This window comes from Motacilla alba, chromosome 5 (genome assembly GCF_015832195.1).
Source record: "Motacilla alba alba isolate MOTALB_02 chromosome 5, Motacilla_alba_V1.0_pri, whole genome shotgun sequence".
NCBI classification, from domain to species: domain Eukaryota; kingdom Metazoa; phylum Chordata; class Aves; order Passeriformes; family Motacillidae; genus Motacilla; species Motacilla alba.
In genome coordinates, this window is record NC_052020.1 from 25,627,601 (window position 1) to 25,646,513 (window position 18,913).

General features: G+C 39.8%; 1 protein-coding gene across 1 annotated transcript in view; it reads right to left on the reverse strand.

Moving 5' to 3' along the window:
* SPTBN5 (spectrin beta, non-erythrocytic 5) overlaps nucleotides 1-18,913 on the reverse strand; it is a 91,036-nt gene that overhangs the window by 56,627 nt on the left and 15,496 nt on the right. The window contains 19 exon segments of the mRNA XM_038139264.1: nucleotides 308-418; nucleotides 2,374-2,488; nucleotides 3,690-3,835; nucleotides 4,689-4,821; nucleotides 6,515-6,678; nucleotides 7,256-7,372; nucleotides 8,392-8,592; nucleotides 9,732-9,918; nucleotides 10,458-10,684; nucleotides 11,437-11,601; nucleotides 11,690-11,860; nucleotides 12,425-12,524; nucleotides 13,502-13,641; nucleotides 14,474-14,720; nucleotides 15,356-15,643; nucleotides 16,191-16,442; nucleotides 17,113-17,243; nucleotides 17,776-17,928; nucleotides 18,655-18,846. Coding sequence (XP_037995192.1) covers nucleotides 308-418; nucleotides 2,374-2,488; nucleotides 3,690-3,835; nucleotides 4,689-4,821; nucleotides 6,515-6,678; nucleotides 7,256-7,372; nucleotides 8,392-8,592; nucleotides 9,732-9,918; nucleotides 10,458-10,684; nucleotides 11,437-11,601; nucleotides 11,690-11,860; nucleotides 12,425-12,524; nucleotides 13,502-13,641; nucleotides 14,474-14,720; nucleotides 15,356-15,643; nucleotides 16,191-16,442; nucleotides 17,113-17,243; nucleotides 17,776-17,928; nucleotides 18,655-18,846 — 3,240 coding nt within the window.

Below are 18,913 nucleotides of genomic sequence, written 5' to 3' on the forward strand. Positions count from 1 at the left end.
ATCACAAAGCCTGGCATAATCCTACATTTCAAACCATGATCAAAAATATCCCTGTGAATCACTTCAATAGACAGTAGTTATTACAGTATGTGTCTTATTTGAAAAGTTTTAATTACCTACTTTATCACTGCCATCAGACCTTGACTTTATAAAAAAAGCCCAGAAAATGAAGGAAAATCACTGGAGATTTCCAGGCTTTCTGTGAGAGACTGTAATAATTTGGTTCACAATACCAAATTATTATTATGCTTATTTTGGAAACTTGAACTTTGGCTACACATTGAAGACCACAAATGACTGTCATTACCTGCTGCTCATTCCCAGAGAGCTCGTGCTCCAAGGCCACATGGTTCCGGAGCTGGGTTTGCACACCTCTCATGTCCTTAGCAACATCATCCGGAATACTTTTGGACTTCTCCTAGAAAGAAGAAATCAGAGAAAGCTTTGGTTTTTTTCCTGTTTCCAAGCAAAATTCACTACAAGCCTACATTAAGTAATATTGGGTACTCTAACTCATACTGCACACTTGAGGACATTCTGAGTTACTCGACTATGATAGATAAAAGGAAAAATCTCCAGAAAAATCTCTCCTAGTAACTCACTTTTAAGTATTTTGATGAATAAACTATTTGAATAGCCTGTTAGAAATGAAGGTTTGTGTCTTTCCTTGATCAGACAAGAAAATATCAAGAAAATATCTTACAGGCTTTGTGTTAGGAATTGGTCTTGAATACCTACTGCAATGACAGAATTCTTAAAAGTAGCATTAACAGTTTCAGTCCATTCTTTGAGATACAGGTGGTCTTCCTGTGAACCATCTTTAGATACATTTTTGGTTATAGATGCACAGGAAAGATTACTGTAAATATGAGAGATATGGAGGGACCACTACATAAATTGAAACGCAAACATTTTTTTAATTCAGCAAAGGCTCTGAATGGATGTAGTTGTTACCCAGACATGCATTGAAATGCATCAAAAAGAAAAGGCATTTCAGCTGTACAACTGCACTGTCGCTAAAATTATTAGAAATTTGTTCCAGGTCAGTTTAGGGAAAATTAGCAGAACATTTCTTACCATTGAAGAACTGCATTTCTGCAACAGAATCACAGGCTAGTTTGGGATACCAACAATGCATCTCGGTAAGGTGCTATAAAAGGAGATGCATGTTGTAGTTGCCTATACTATGATGGCACTGGAGCTGGTGACTTAAGCAAGACCTTCTATTACTATGTTCCTCTGAGAACAGCTTTCCCTGGTAGGTTGCTGACCAGGGTACACAGGAAGGGATGGACGAGACGACTGCTCTCCCTCCCTGGTGTGAAGCTATTAACAAGATGCAATGCAAGAAGGGTATGTGGTTGCTTGGACCAAACTCAGCATGGGGATAAACCAACCGCTGCTCTGTGAAGTGTTTTTGAACCCTTACTTGTCACTGTCTCAGCATTAACTACTTCATCGTTGAAGCTAAATAAGCACCAGGTTCTGAAAAGCCCAGCTAGTAAATGGTGGAATGTTACGTTTGATTTTCTCTTCATGACAGGGAAAGAAAACAGCAATAACATGGTTGAATAGGGCAGCCTCTGCCAGCACAAACAAGTAGAAAATTAATCACATGTAACCAAACAAAGCCCTGTTGCATTGCAAACAGTGGAACCCCTTGGATCACTGCCTCCTGTAAACATCTGCGTTAGGGAAACCACACCTCTCATTACAGCAAGGATGTGGTTTCTCTGTGAAATTCTTCGGGAGGTTCAGATAAAACAGAAGGCTGAAGATTTTTTTGGGAGACTTCTCCCCCTAGTTTTCATGCTGGGACTGTTTGAAATTACTGCCAGTACTGGGCACTGGAATGAGAGGAAAAGATTTTTGGCTCAGCTTTTCACATCAGGTCACATGATTGCCTGACAAATTTCCAGGCTAATGGTCACTGTAATCCAAACAAATGCCTTTTTCAGAGAGAGTTTTTCAGCACATGCAAAACTACAACAGTGTACAAAGAACCACCATGGTAAGGCAGTAGCTTCTTAGGCCTGATGACTGCAAACAACATCATTGTATGCATTGCACTGTGAGGCACCTTAGTGCAAGCCCTGATCTTCTCAGCTTTTCCCACAGATCAGCAGCTCCAGTTCCACCTGGTTTCACCAGTGATTCTCATAAGGTAACCAGTCAAATGTCAAAGGATTAATCAGGATTTTTTTAATGCTATGAGTAATCACACTGGCTTCTTACTGAGAATTTTTTTGAAGTCAGCAGTAAGAATGCTGAGAATTATAAGAATATTCCATAAAAAAAAAAAAACAACAAAAAACCAAAAAAAAACCCTGAAATAAAGTTTGCATTATATGAGATTTCCCTATGATGTTTTACCTCAATATGGGCCAGAGCATCTGTCAGATCTTGGTAACACTTGTGAATCGCCTCAGCATCTCTCAGCCGCTCACCTCGTAATCTGGTCATTTCCAACAGTTCCTCCCAAGAGTTCCTTCAAGGTAGAATGGGGAGAAGAACAATGTAAAACATTTAAACTAGGAATAAAGGAGACCAACAGTCTAAAGAAATACTGAAAACAAAAGCTGTTCTTGCTTAGTTTTTAATTCCTGCATTTAAATTCTGTTGGAGTCTCTGAATGGCAGCATGTCTCTCACCCTACTCTATCCTCCTGTCTGCTCCAGGAACTTAAAGAAATGGTCCTATTTAAGAGTTCCCCCCTCAGCTGCACTTTTCAGGTTTTATATGCAGTACTTGGAGGACTGAGTCATAGAATCATAGAATATACTGAGTTGGAAAGACCCACAAGAATCATTAAAATCCAACTCCTGGCCCTGCACAGAACACCCCAAGAATCACACCACGCATCTGATAGCCTTGTCCAAACACCTCTTGAACTCAGGGTGATGTGTCTGCTCCCCTGGGGAGCCTGTTCCAACCACCCTCTGGGTAAAAAACCTTTTCCTAATATCCAACTTAAGCCTCCCTTGACTCAGCTTCAGGCCATTCCCTTGGTGCTGTCACTGGTCATCACAGAGAAGAGATCAATGTCTGCTCCTCCTCTTCCCCTCACAAGGAAGTTGCAGATTGCAGTGAGGTCTCCCCTTAGTCTTCTCCAAGCTGAACTGAACAAGTGACCTCAGCCCCTCCTCATATGAGGAGCTTCCCCTCAAGGCCCTTCATCATCCTCATGGCCCTCCTTTGGACAGTCTCTAATAGCTTAATAACTCTCTTACATTGTGATCTAATAGGTTACTAACTCTCTTATATTGTGGTGACCACAGCTGCCTGCAGACACACTTCTCCTTAGGCCAGTTTGGACCGATGCCAGAACTAAGCTCAGAGCATCTCAATGTTATTCTGCAGAGCAGTGATGGGATTCAAACTTGAAAACAAGAAGCAATAAAAAGTATCTAAACTCCAAGCCTTTCAGCTGGTGATCCTGTTTCAAAGGGCAAAGGAAGTTCACCTTGTAAAGCACCTCCAGAGCAATTTACAAGAAGCCAGAACAGCAAGTTGATGTTTATTTTTAAATGAGGCTGGAAGCAACTCTGTATCAGTGAAACAAACTACATAGTTTGCAATTAGAGAATCAGGAGGGCATGCCTTATCCCTTCCTAGTTTCTTGTTACTTCCTCTTCCTCCAGAGCAGATGGAAAGGACAAAGCATTTCAGAACTCACACAAGGCTCCTACCTTAGTTGTTTCTGCATCTGCCGAATTTCCCAGGACTCAGAATACCCTTGGTTCAGCAAGTTGTCTGCCAGCTGCTGGAAAGCCACAACTCTTTTCCCAGCTGCTTCCAACTGATGTCGGAAGGTATCATATTTGGCACAAAGTTGCTTTAGAAGGGAAAACAAGAAAAAAGAGAAAACCCCTTTTGAGTGCTCTCTTTTCCAAACATACCTGCTCATCAGAACACAGCCAAAAAACGGGTAATAAGCTGATAACACTTAGAGATGGACAACTGCAGAGAATGACTGGATTCTACCTTTAAAGACCATAAGGCGCTTCAAACTCTTAGCAAACCATGAGGTTTGTGAGGCAGATGGGATGCAAAAACATTACTACTGGGGATAGAAACAAACATTCTATGTACAATGAATTTCAATTATAAAATTAAGTGGTTTTACTTAATGAATGCAAATCTGTATTCAGTACTGTGAATGGATAATATAGTCTGATTTTAAGGTTTAGGACACAAGCTATTTTGAAATAAATTATAAAAGTGAAGATTCTGAACAGCTGAATTGTAGTGATTTCTAACAGGCTGTCATTACAGTAATTTGTAACAGGCTGACATTAGATGGGTTTCAATGCCATGTGTAGAGGTATACCTAGAGAGGTCTGTATATCAGTAATCATAATTTAAAAAAAATAAAGAAAAACACCCTAAATGGATACCATACTGAAATATCTGCTAATTAAAAATAGAAAATATTTGCTCTCTGAAGGTGTAGACATTTTAGCATGCAACTGTTTCAGACAGCTCTACCCTCATGGTAAAAGGATGCAATTCTGCCTGTTCTTCAGTCCTTCCCATCCACTTCACCCTTTTCTCTTCCCATCTTCCAATTATTTATACTTATTTCTTACTCTATCTTTTAAGTTTTCAATGACAACCTTAGTATCTGTTTACAGTCTCACTACATAACATTTATTTGATTTTTTTTATCTGTTACTCAAAAAACTCACCAAAACATGTTCATGATCATTTCCATAGTCTTCAGAGCTGGCTGTTTGTTTCTGCTGAGTGATCCAGTCTTCCAGATCTTCATATTCTCGTAGAAACTCATGCAAGAGAAGAGTTTCATCGAGCTTCTTCCCTCTATTGGGAGAAGGAGACAAGATAATATAATTAATAATATAACAGAAGGTCTATCAGTAACTTTCTTCCAATGAATCCCCAAAACCTCTCACCATCAAGACTCATTCTCTGTAACAAAAGAACTGATTACTTCTCAGATTTTGGAAATTATGGTTATAGAATGACAGCTGTCAGCCAGGTCATGCTCATCTCATGAGCTGAATTTCCCAGAAGAGCACTGTGCCTATCTGAGCCCTTTCTCTGCTCTGTTTTTTATTTTGCTTTGGGTTTGTTGTTGTTGTTTTTTATGGGTTTTTTTCTTTCCATGAGAAAGAATCTCCTTTATTTTTTTCCAGATCTGTCCTTATCTATCTTTCTAAAGATAATTGAATTGCTTGTAAAATGAGAAGGAAATATTTCCTGAGCATCAGGAAAACAGGTGCTATGAAAGCCTTTGGATGCAATTCTCATATTGCCTGTTTGGCAGAATTGCTCCAACCTGTTGCATATTTCCAATGGTCTAGATTATGTTATAATTCAGCCAGACACGTTACAGGGCTTCCATAGCAAAAAAATATATCAATTTTCCATCTGCCAGCCTGCCATTGTGCAAATATTCCAGGAAAGAAGAATCTGGCTTCCCAGTCTGAGTCACAAATGTTCATCACAAGAGATGTAACTTGTTAGGAATCCAGCCCAAGGAGAATGCAGATGAGAGGTGCAAACCAGAGCACCAATAAGGCACCACAAGACACAGGTTAACATTTAGAAAAATAAAACCAAAACGTTTCTGTGTTCAACACACAGAAGTGTTTTGATATTTCTAGGTTATTTATTTTTCTGAACTTTTCATTCACAGGTTTTTCTATGGATGCTTTTACTTTGTCAACTGTAAACAAGATTAAAAATGAAAAGTAAAATACAAACATTTTCTTTAGGTTCAATTATTCTAGTATTCAGATTTGTTATTCTGCTAGCAGAGCCCTCTTCCTTTTCTGAGTGAAATTTTTATGGGGGGAAAATAATCAAAGTTGTTCAGACACTTTTTCCTTTCTGAAAACAAACTAAAAGTGTTAAAAACCTTGGTACAGCCAACTGTCCTGTTGTAAATATCTTGCTGTAATAATAACTGAAAGAAAGTGAAATGAAAAGTAAATTATTAATTCAAGAGTAAAAGCCTTTCTATACTAGCACAGTCACTGGGTATATAAATAAGTGCAATTATTGTCTCCCTTACAATATGTAAAAATCAAATAATTTTCAAGTAACATTAAGGGAACATTCTAATTATGTTTTTTTCCTATTGATAGCAGATTCTAAATACCACAAATGCAAGCCAGAATCTGGCACTTCAAGTCACTTTACAGGAGGATGATTAAAGATAAAGAGGACATTGGTAAATATCAAATCCTTAATATGTAGCAAAACTCCTTGAATAAATTGTAGAGGTCTTGTTTATTAATAAATGCTCAGAGTTATAATATAGAAATAAGCAATTTCCTAACTATAATTGAAAAAAGAGGAGAAAATATAATTTCATTATAAAATTATAGAAGTAAAATAAAAATAATAACAACAACATTATAATTATAATTAATAACTTATTTATAATATAATAAATATAAATTCCAGTGAAGTAACTGGAGATATTCTTTATTGATTTTAGTGGGGTTTGAATCTAATCTAGGATCCAAGGGGGAGTTCTGGTTTATACCTTGCTGCTGCTAGCTCCTGTAACTCCTGGAGTCTTGAATGAACTTGTTCCTTTGGTGCATCAACCTCAATATACTCGATGGAGCCCACAAGAGGAAGAGTTTTGGCACTTTCACTCAGTTCTTTCAACAAATCTTGGTAAATAGTAATCTCATGCTCCAGTGCCTGACAAAGAAAAACAGTGAATTGAGTCAGTTGTCTGAGATAGCCACTCTCTGTGAACAACCTAGGGGGTAGTGATTGAAAAAGAAATATTTTTAGGAAGGATGGGACATTTCCAAGACTTGATTAATTTTAGATTATTTTCTAGATTATTGCTACATTAGAAAAAAATTGTTCAGAAATTCAGACAAATTAGATGAATAAAGACAATTAGAATTCCACGATGGAATATTAGGTAGAGAAAAGTATTCCTGGATTAATATTTTATGTGCATCTTTGATTTTAGGAAAAAATTACAAGGCTTCTGCATGCATCTGTTGAAACAGAAAAGCAGATAGTCAGATTTGGCCTCAGAGGAATATGAAAATATTCACCATCCTCCTTTTCCCCCAAACTACAATTTACCAACCAAGTTAGTACACTGCACTGATCTCTTCTATCAATCTATCCATATGTAGACCTATAGCAATGCAAAATCTTGTAGATGGCTGGGCACTCAGCTACCAATACGACAAACAATTTTATGACTGCAGAGGGACCAAAAATCAGGCTAGCCTACAGAATTTAGGCAGAGAAATACCTTATGTTTCTTGATGAGTTTCAGTGTTCCATCTTCATCTTTACCATAGTCCTTGCTTGTCACAAGTGGATATTTTTCTGCTATCCAAGCCTCCAGGTCTGATGTATTCATTAAAAACTATCAGTTTAAGAGAAAACAAATGAGTTTCAACTTTCAAAACATTAATGACATTTTTTTTCTTGCCTCATAAATTCTAAATAGATGGTGCACTGTAAGGCTTACTGTAATGTTTTATTTACTATTTAGTTTACTATTCTCTGTGAAATCATAAAATAATGAAGAGATCACAGATGGAAGACTTCAGTGCAGGATATGTAAGTGTATAATATCAGTGGGACATTTCTCCTTCCTCTGCCTGAGAAGTTCAAATCACTGTAAGAATCAGGTTTCATAAAGTCTACAGTACTGTCTACAGTTTTCATGTATAGAGGAAATAAAGGCCAGATGATTGAATACCCCAGGGAACATACTTTAGCTGGGCCTGTGAACTCCATGCAAATGCTGTTTGTTTCTACAAAACTGCATGTACTATCTGAGTAACTGCACTCCTAAATGACCCAGTGATGACAGAAAATTTGGATTATCAATATAAATATTTGCATGCAATTTTTAATTTTATTTTTTTAAACAGGCTAAGCATGAAGGTCCAGAAGCCTATTGAAAAGAATAAAGCCAAAATTCCTAACTTGCTCTGAGAGTATCTGCTCCTCAGTGTCATTTTATTGCCTGGAAACTTGTTGCGTGAAACAGGTAAAGAACGGATAGCACAAGAAATCCCCTCTTTTCTGATTTCCATGTCATAATTCTCCAGTATGAAGGGCCAGTTCAGGATTCCTTACATTAATAAGTTGAAGCCTGAGACTGTGTATAGACACAGAGAAAGGAGCTACTACTAGGAAAAATCTGTGTTCTGTGCACAGCCATACGGGATGGGTATAGAACCCAAGGGAACCTGTAGAGCAGCAGGTTGAGAGTGGGGGCTGCGTTCAGCTCTGCAGTCCAGCCCTCCATTTCCATGAGTCTGGCCTCAAGCAGCTGGAGAGAATACCAGTCCCAGCAAAGCTGGTTTTTTTATTCACTTTAACATTTTGGTCCTCTTGTTTGACTGAAGAAGTGACCTGTGCTTTAATTTGTACCTCCTGGAAGCCAACTGAGTGCTGCAGCTGCTTCATCCTTTCCTCACAGGATGTTTCCAAGCCCTGCCAGGCAGTCAGAAGTTCCTGGCACTTCTCACTTATTTTCTGAGTTGATGGGTGCTGGTCTACAATCATTGCCTTTCCTTTATCCAGGACCCGCTGGACTTGCTGTTTGTGGGCATTCACTTCTGCCTGCAGTTCCTGGGAATGAGGTAAAAGAAAAATAGGAATAAAGGAAGACATGTGAGGACAAGTAAATTCTGTGTGCTCCTAATCCTAAGCAAAACTGGCAGCTGGTGACAGAGGGCAGAGTACAACAAGTGGACACCAGGACTGTCTTATTCCTGCAGCCTCAGTCGCTGGTGCCAGCCCCACTCCCACAATGCTCTGCTCTAGGTACTGCCATCGAGAGAGGAGGGAAGGGTGTGTAAGGAAGCAGCACACATCCCTTCACTTCCCTACACCAAAGTCTTCTCTTTACCATGCTCCTGCCCCTTCCCCCGTCCAGCAGCCAGGGAGATTTGGGAGAAGGAACAGATCACAGGATGAGACACAAAGCTGGGGGAATCAGAAAAAAAATGTTGAGCTGGTGATGGAAAAATAAAATATCCAAGATGATGAAGGGGCTGGAGGATGATGCAAAGAGAGACACTGTCATCAGTGCCATGAAAACTATTGTACTACTGCTCCATAAATCCTCCCCACCGGTCTTATAAACGTTCTCATGAAATTTGCAATTAAGGTGCTGCAAAATACAGCATTGCTTGTGGTACAGGACAGCTGAGGTACCGCTCTGGCTGCAAGGAACTGCTGCAAAGAATCAAGCTCCCCAGAAATGAATATTAACCTGTTCTTATAAAGACAGTGACTGTAGCTTGTTCAGACCATTTTAAAATCTGTAGAGATTTAAGATAATTGTTAAATGCCTGTTATTCGCTCTCCTGGAAAATCCAGTACTCACAAACTTCAATACAGAATTTATAATGAAGCCATAAGCAGAAAATGACAATAGTTTCATTTTGTTTACTCTTTTCTATGTAGTGTCAAATGCACTAGATTTTTTAACCTTTTTTTAATGGGAAGAGCTATGCAATTTCTCACATTAATAATACTCCATAATACGACAAATTTTGCAGTTCTCACAGGAATGTTGTATTTGTTCTGAAAAATCATCAGCACTCTGCTGATTTGTGTTGATCCACTGAACCATTTCAGCTGGACCAGAGCTGGAATCAGTGAATACACTCATGGGAAGCTTTGACTGTGCAGGGGTGGGTGCAGGTTTGTAGGCTGAGGTGAAGTGCTATCCATGCTATAAAGCACTTGATTAAAGGAGTTACCTTGTGCTTTTGCAACAGGTTTTGGGCCACATCCAAGGACTTCCCGCAGTTGGTGGAATGGGCAATAGGCAAGCGCTCATTGATCCAGTTCAGTTCCATGTCATGATAATGGTAGAACTCATAAAGATCCACAGCAGCTTCCAGCAACTTACGCCTCTCATAAAGAGGTGCTTGCAAAGATTCAAACCTAGGGGTCATCCATTAAATATATGTTAATACAAAGCTTATCCTCATTCTGCCAAGGGAATCAGGCTACAACACCACCATGGAGATTTCAAAGCACTGGACACTTCTTTGCAATTAAATTTCCATGTTTAGTACTGGCTGCACATGCAAGGACCCCTTGGCAAGCAGACCTATACGATAACACTAAATGTAAGCAGAGAAAAAATTATTTACACTTTTGAAGTCCTAGGTTTGTCCTGTGATGTATTGAATGCTGGATCACTGTACCTCTTACAAAGCAGCAGATGACATGTGGATAAGAAAGGGACTAGAGGAGGAGTGTAGCTGGCAAAGAGCAATGTTCAGTCATAAAGGTTGAGGTGGGTCAACAGGCAGCTATGTAGGTGCAGATCAAAGCACAGTTTTGCTCCAGCTCGGAGGAAAAATCTTTCCTGAGTATGGGTTAAACTTAATCAACCAAGAGAATTTTTTAGAAGGTAGAATAAAAAATGCTATTTGTCAAAAGAGGTGGGCAGGGACAAAAACAGAGGGACACCGTACCTCTTCAGATATTTCTGTGTTTCATCCAGAATCCTCTGGGAGTCAAAGTGATTGGTGGCCATTTTCCTTGCATGAGATACAATGGCATTCATTTTCTCTGCCAGCTCACGTGTCTCATTTTCCAGCTGTCTGTGCTGCTTGAGTAGATCACGGCTGGAGCGCAAATCATGGCCTGTCTCAGATTCCTGAAGAACCTTCTCAATTTTTTCTATCTTCTTTTTGGCATCCTGTGAGGAAAAGATTACAACCCACTCATACTGTCCTTTCAACAACATTTTCTTCATTTTCTTACACTCACCCCCTCCTATGACAGCTTCCTGGACACAATTTTTAAATCCAATTGTCCTTTCTTGGTAATATGATGTCTGGATGTCTCTAAGAGACATCTTCTGGGAATATTTTGTTTTGCAAACTATTTTGGAGTAATCTTCTCTCTGAGACACTAAATCACATCATTGAAAACAATCTCTTTGAAATATCTTCAGCAACATAATATAAAAGAGTCAAACAATCGTCAAAGACTTCAGATTGTAGCTATAACTCAACAGCAGTTCCATTCATGATAGTCTCAAAACAGCTTCACAGCATATTGTCCTTGTTATAAAATTTGACTGGATGACCGTGTGCTCAATACAGTGCCAGGCCTGTGGCCCCAGACTGCCTCCAGGCAAGCAGTTATGTTTGCATGGCACTGACCCCTACAGGGTTTGGGTTGTTTGCCCAGTACAGGATGGCCACACAGATGCAGTGTTGAGCCCGAGTTCAACAGCCTGATGCTTTCCTGGCACTGTTATCATGCTCATAAGTTTGAAGTTAGCTTGGACATAATATTGGGGTTTCTTTCCAGGAACTGTAGATGAAATGGAGACCTTAAAAACCACTTCTATCTGGAAGGTATTCTCTTTTCTGTGGTGTCCACACAATAGAAGAAACAGGCTCCTAGGCCATTCCTCCCCTCTGTTCCTCATGACTTCCTGACCTGCAGCAGTTCCATGAGCTGTTCCTGCTGTCCAGCTTGTCTCAGTTTGTCACCTCGCTCTATCATCTTGCCATACAATTCCCTCCACTTCTTCTGAAGTTCTGACATCTTCTCCTGTACAGAAACTGCAGCATAATGGTTGTCTTGAATCAATTGATTTCCTTTCTGGAGAAATACAGTGCATCACTTTATTAGCAGTCAGCATCTATGAATTTTGGTACAAGATGGAAAACGGCTCCAAAGCTGCCTTCACCTTTATCAGTGTTGTAAAGTGCTCCTCATTAGCCAACATTTCCTTCTCAGCAGCCTCATGCCACTTTAGCTTGCGTAGAACATTTGTTGGATCTCGATAGGATTCATCTGATGCAATCTTGTACTTCTCTTCCATCCATATCAAAAGCTCAGCAGCATCACGATTAAACTCCTTACAGAAAACAAACAAGATTAAATTGATTTAACTAATGAAGAACTATGATCTTGAACTATAGATGAGGTTTTAAGCCACCATAGTATCTCTTGGTCCCTTTTTTACTACATTTACTAATCTGTTGCCTGTAATTGTCAGTGAAATTTTGCATCATTTATAGAATATTTTAATCAGAAGAGGACCAATCCTGCAGTATAACTTCATATCTCAGCATAGAAACTAAGTTTGGTGCCAAAGCTTTGATTAACTGTACTAAGTTATCAAGGCCCAGAACAATAGTGATAAGCAGAATAAATTTAACCAGCAGACAAAGCATTCTGTCTGTTTATATTTTTCATTCAGAATCTTCTCTTTTTTTTTTTTTAATTTTATTTTCTATGGTTATAGCTTTGTAAGTTTTATTGACAGTGCATCATCTGGAAAACAAAGCTCTGTCCCACAGCCAAAGAGAAAGTGAGCTGTAGTAGGAATGCTCAGCAGTTTGAGTTTTTCTCTCATATTAAGACAAAGGGTAAAATTCCAAATTCACAGGTGCCTGACCAAATCTGCAGTATCAGTTACCTGTAGTTTTAGGGAATCCAACAACCTCTGTTTTCGCTTGGCATTGCTTTGTATCAGCTGCTCCCACCTTCTCCGGAGGGTGACCATTCTCTCTTCAATGCTACCAAGAAAAACAGGAAGTTGAATGCTGCACTAATATTGGTTCCCCTTGCTTATGCTGCGTCATGACTGTGATATAAATGTCATCTAGTTTCTACACTTTGCTGACAGGAAGAAGGGATATATGGCCCTGTCCCATCACCATGGGCTCACCTGGAGAGCAGGTATTGCTTGCCAGATGCTCTGGATTTTCCTGTTGTATGGCTGTGTCGCTTAGTGCACTGCACTCATACACTGGAACACTGAGACCTCCCTCTGCTCTGTATATTTTATAGTATTGTTATGTTACTTATAATTAACTAATAACCTCCACTTTGGTGTAAGTGCAATGAGGCTTTGGAATGGCTTTCTAACGGTAGTAGTGCTGGCAAGAAATCAGATCTTAAAGGTAGTTTTATAAATTTGTGGAGGGAGGGTTCAAGACATTATCACTTACGATCACAAGAACACAGTCTTCTGATCCAAGAGGTCCATTCCAACCCTCTATTTCTAATTCTTGTTGGCAAAGGGGTCCCCTTACTAGATCCTAGTGGCTCTAGCACAGAAAAAGGAATTACAGGCAACAGTTCAGCTTGGACAAAAATACAAAGGAGCTGCTCCTGAAAAATTTTGCTTGTGAAGTCTTCAGTAACTTTTTGAAAGCAAACCATACTTCTAATATGTGATACTGACAAATTAAAGAGTTCTTTTTCTGTAGGCATTTAATGAGTTCACTCTAAGGAAGTTTTATCACTATGTGTGATTTATGATACAAACCAAAGTATTCTAGTGTTCTGCCAAATGCCACATTTAACCTAAAGCTCATTTGTCCTAAGAGCACAGTAAATCTATTTTTTGAAAAGAATTCCTTTTGGCTCCCTTATCCATCAAATTGTGGATTGGAGGTCAGAGAAAATTTTCTCCTCAGAAAAAATTTTTCATTTCACATGATCACACTGGATCATTTATTAAGGCTAGATAAAAAAGCAATGAACTCACACATGAGATGCAAAGTGCCCGCTCTCCAGTAGGTTCACCCCGTTTTCATTGAGTGCTTCCACTCGTCTCTTCAGTGCCATCAGCAGTTGTTCAAATTCCTGATGTTGTTTCAGCAGGCTTCGAACAGCATCTACATGGTCCTGCATTTGAAAAAGAAAATTTGATCAGGACTTTTCTTGTTCTTACTGTTTCTGTAGCAGTGAAAAAAAAAAAAAAAGTTGGACCTTACTTTCCTCCTCCTCTCTCAGGCAGGAAATAGAGTGTACATTTTGCATGAGCCCAAGGATGTTCAGGGCTACAAACATGCAGCAGGTTTGTAACATATGTGATTTCTCTGTTCTATGTTTCCATTATGGTTCCATACTCACCTTTTAAGAAAAGCTGCATTCTAAATTTATGCCCCCACTCTGGCCCATCTAGGGATATGCAATACAGAAGACTAGCTTGTAAAACTTTATTCCACTCAGTTGATCCCAAAGTATCAATGTTTTGGGTTCAGCTGAGAACACAAGAGGCAGTGAGAGACCACAACCTCCTTCTTCACTGATTTTGTGAATATTGTCTGCATTTTTTTTTTGCTTCATATGATTTAATATTCTTAAATTAATGAAAGAAAAAGGTTTTTTTTAAATAAAAAAGGTTACACTTTTACTTGAAAAAAATTACTATGTTAAAGTGGAAACCTTATTTTTTAATGGATAAGTCAATTTTATATAAACCATATGACATGTACAAACAACAACAAATCACAACCATAGCTGTTTTAAATTTTTTTTTGAGGGACAATGAGCTTTGTTCTCATTAAGATGAGTAAGAACATAAGAATGTTAATAAGATCCTGAAAGTCTAGTTCCCAAGCATGGAAATGCCGTGATCAGAAGAATGAAGAAGCCATTCTAATAAAGAAGGTTCTTGCTACTCCCTGGATGGGCAGAAGAAGCAGGAGGAAACAAGATCAGCTGCTGTACATACCCCAAGGTCATCTCCCCGGAGAAAGGCCTCATGGCCAGAGAGGGCTGCATTGATACGGTCTCCCTCTCTATTGAACTTCTGCAATTCCAGGCCACCTTGCAGCTTTTCCCATCGCTTTTCCCACATTTCCTCCAGCTCTTTGTTCTCCTTGGCAAGTCTCTCCATGGTCTGGTGGACATCTCTGCTCCTGTTGTTACTGGGTTGTTGGTGGACTACTTTGCGCCCAAGCTCTTCAAGCTGCAGAAATCTTCCCAGAGTCAAAAAGAAAAATGAGACCTCACTGCATGAGGGAATATGAATTCTCTTTCATCACAGCTCCTTGCTCTCTTGGCAGCACCCATACACCAAGTTTCCCTCCCTCCCTATTACCTTTTCCCTGCAGGTTATGCACTACAAAGTGCAGCTGTTTTATTGCTCAGGGATACATGCTGGAGGCAGTAGGTGAGATTTCCCCTCTGGACTGAAAGTCCACATAAGTAAGCTTTCATGCTAATGGGAAAGGAGGGTCAGCAGTATCTGGAAATTCGTAACAGTGCCGAAGAAGAACTGAAAATGATGGCAAATGGAAGCATAAGGCCTGAGAAGGAGTGGGGCCCTGGAATAAAGTACAGATGGCACTTTCTGAGAGTGTCAGGAGAGCTTGTGGAATTCTACTGCAAACATACAGCTCCTCCTTCCCCCTCCCCCAGCATTCAGGATAAAGCAAAAGCTGACAAGATTTTACGTTTTGCAGTCTCCTTTTGTTACGAACATTCAAGTGCATGGGAATAAAATTTTGGTATCAGCTTCATGCACAATTTATGTTCATGATTTACACGTTTCATTTTCACAGTATTGCTGTCATATCACCCCACTCTACCCACCCTTCCAGAACCTCTCTACCTTTCATTCTGAGAGCCAATTTCTATTAGCAGGTCTTGATGTTCCTTCAGCAATTGCTCTGCAGATCCCACGTCCAGACCCATTTCTTCGCTGCTCAGTTTCTCCCGAATGCCCTCTGCCCACAGTAGGAGCCTGCGGCTGTCTTGCAGGAAGGACTGCTGGTTTTGGGCCCACTGCAGAATGTCTCGCTTCTTTTGGATCTCCAGCTTGAGCTTTGCCAGAAGCCTCTCCATGTTTTCTACCTGCTCTGTGATGGCCCTGCTCTCTGCAGGGTTGGTGTCCTTGATCCTTCAATAAAATACATTCAACTGTATGAACACTTACTTAGAGCTTGAACCAGTACTCTTTAAAAGGAATGGATTTGGATATTTAGAGTTCCATTGAAAAGAAAGTCAGCTAAGGCAACATATCCCCATTGTGAATGCACTGAAAACTTAAGTAAAAACCCTCAATATTTCAAATTTAAACTTTTTTTGCACAATTATCTGCTATTCTCCTACCATCACCCTTGCTTCCCCTGATTAACCTATTTCAGGACCTAAGTGATACCTCCACATTTTGAAATAGGTAACTAACACTGGGAGAGAGGATTTTTTATAGCCACAAACAATCCTGTGGTATTCATCCTTCTACAACTGTGAACTCTGGAAACAAGCACCTCCCCAGTCACCCAGCCACACTCAAGAGAAATCAGCTCAGTCCAGCAGGCAAGTGAGTTCTTTGGATTTCTAGAAAGAGAAACTTTAAAAGCTGCTCTTTCTCTTTATAGCCATAATTTACAGCATGATCTTAGAGAACTAGCAAAGAAAGTGAAAACATAAAGAAGATTCCTTACGATTTTGCAACACTCCTCAAGTATTCAATTTTCCTCTCTGTCACCAGGACCTCTCTCTCAATTGTGTACAGTTTGCGCTTGTCTGACTCCAGTCCAGCAGGCAAGTTCCCTGGTTCCAGATCCCTGAGTTGGACCATCTTGTCTTGCAGTAGCACTCCTATGCTCTGACAGTCCTGAAGAAATGTCCTCACATCAGCCACTCCAATCAGCTCAGAGCCTTTCTCCTCCTTCAGTGTTTCCATGGATTGCCATCTTGAAGCGAGATAACAATTTGTAGCCGTTGTTATAAATGAACTATATCTGTTTTCTATTCAGAAAAAGTCTTGTATAAAGACTACATCAGGACTTAAATGGTTGGGCTGGGTGAGGGTGAGCACCAGCATTCCCTCACCACATCAAAGTTCATATCAGTGTCATCTCAAAAACAGGGACCTGCTCAGGTGACCAGAACACTCTGAACACGATGCAATTAAACAACCACGGTCAAAATCAGGACCTGCCCATGCCCACTGAATGACATGGAATACATTCCCACGGGGTACTAAATACTCTTGGTGAAGTCAAACATGGTTTGATGTTCCTTTCAAGATTTGTGAAGTGTGTCCTCACCCTGATGCTTAAGTAACCAAATCAGCTGCACTGCTGCAGAACTACTCTGAATACAACATTGTCACCCGTAGATGAATTCACATTGTGCTTTAACATGCACACACAAATATCTACAGTTCAAGCAATTTGGTAACTAGGGTCCTAGGATCCCCCCTCAGTCCTGGAGACATGGCACTGACCTCAGGGCCAGCCTACAGCCAGTTGAAGGCTGCTCATTTCCCTCTGGTGGGACTGTTGTCTAGAAGGGTCTAGAATGGTCAGCTCTCCAATTATCCCCATTAAACAATCCTCTGCTTATCAGTAGCACTTTTACCTGATGTTGATCTTTTCCATCCAAGTCTGGATCTCAAAATATTTGCTGGGACTGATCTTCCCATATTTAGCAGCTAATTTTTCAATGTCTTCCAGCTGGCCTTTGCCTGCAGCCAGCTCTGTTAAAAATCTCTAAAATGGAAAAATAAAAGAAAGAAGAACGTGCGGTTTTTTTCCATTTCTGTGGACACAATTCTCTATAATCTCTTATACCCACTCATATCCCACTTTCACAGGCGGCTTCTCCCCTTGCCTGCCTGCTGACTCCATGCACACCTGTGCACACAATTCCCCTGCAGCCCCCTGACCTCCCTGGTGTGCACACTGTGCTCATTTGTCCCACTCCACTCGGATGCAAGTGCACTAATGGATTTTTTCATAATTTGGTAGTTTTTAAAATTGATGCAAGATAAATGACAGAAAGAATCCTTGTATAACATGGTATTTGTACAGGATATTGTGTTCACAGGAATATAAAGGGACACAGTCACATCAGCTTCAGAAATTTGGCATAGTCTGTACAAAAGAAATATCTGGCCTATGCATGACTCTCTAAGTTGAAATTAATGAAAACACTCTCAAAACATTATTTGTCAACTTTATAATTTTTCTTAAGGTAAAATTGATTAAAAAGGTGTAATCTGTGAAGAGGAAAAAGGGGTACCTGGTATTTCTGCTGCATGACCTCTACATTGTCTGCTTGTGGTTGAAGAGTGCAGAAAATGTTCTCTTTATCTCTCATCCATGACTGAAATTCTTCACAAGAGCTACAGAAGCGATAATATCCAATCATCTCCTCCAGAGCCTTTTTTCTGTTCTGTAAGAGAGATGAAGACTTAACTATTGTTGTAATAACTCCTTACCATTTGAAGCAACAGAAAAAGGATCCTTCCATTTAAGCTACAATACCCGTAGTATTAGTAGCTTAGCAGTTCTCCCAGACACTGCTGAAAGAGAACAGAACATGAAATTTTAAGATCACAATACTTCTTCCAGAGCAACAGTGGTTTAAAAGCATAAGAGAATAATTTGGAGAGTGCTCAGCCTCTGGACAGTAAGCAAGACTGCTGTGCTACCTGCTGCTGCTTGCTGAAGACATAAGGCAGCAGTCTCTAGAATGTAAAAGTCACATACAACATGTTTGTGTCAGTCTTTAGGGCATGATTAGAGCAGGTGTGAGTGAAGAGCAGCATATTAATAAAATGCAGGTTGCAGTTTATTTTTTCTGGTGTCAGGCAAGACAGCCTGGTGATTTAGGAGCTACAACAAGCAAACATTTAAGGGGGGAGAAGAAAAGGATTACACAAAAGAATCTGCTCTTCATGGACTAAAAGTACTGGAATATAAATGGGAAATTTGCCCACATAAAACCTGTTTTGATACAAAACATCAGTGATAATCTCACGGCTTGAAGTCCTACAGGAATTAACAGGATTGAGGCACATTATTAAACTGAAAAGCAGAAGCCAGCAAAGCACTTAATTTCAATTTTTCACTGGTTTGGATTTTTTCATGAACTGCACAGAAGAAGGGGATGTTATACCTCAGCCATGCTCTGTAGATGTTCATAAAGTGAATCTATTTCTTCTTGGGTCTTCCAGATATTCTCTGGAAGAAAATGATCATCCAGACTTGAGGTTCCAGTGGATGCAGTTTCAGATGTCGCCCAGGTTCGACTGAACAGTAGCTTAGCTGTCTTTTGGTTTAAGTCACTTGGGGCTTCCCTCTTTGTCATCTGTTAAAGAAAATTTAACAAAATCAATGGATAAGAATTTATGATTTGGATAAAATTTCACTTGGAA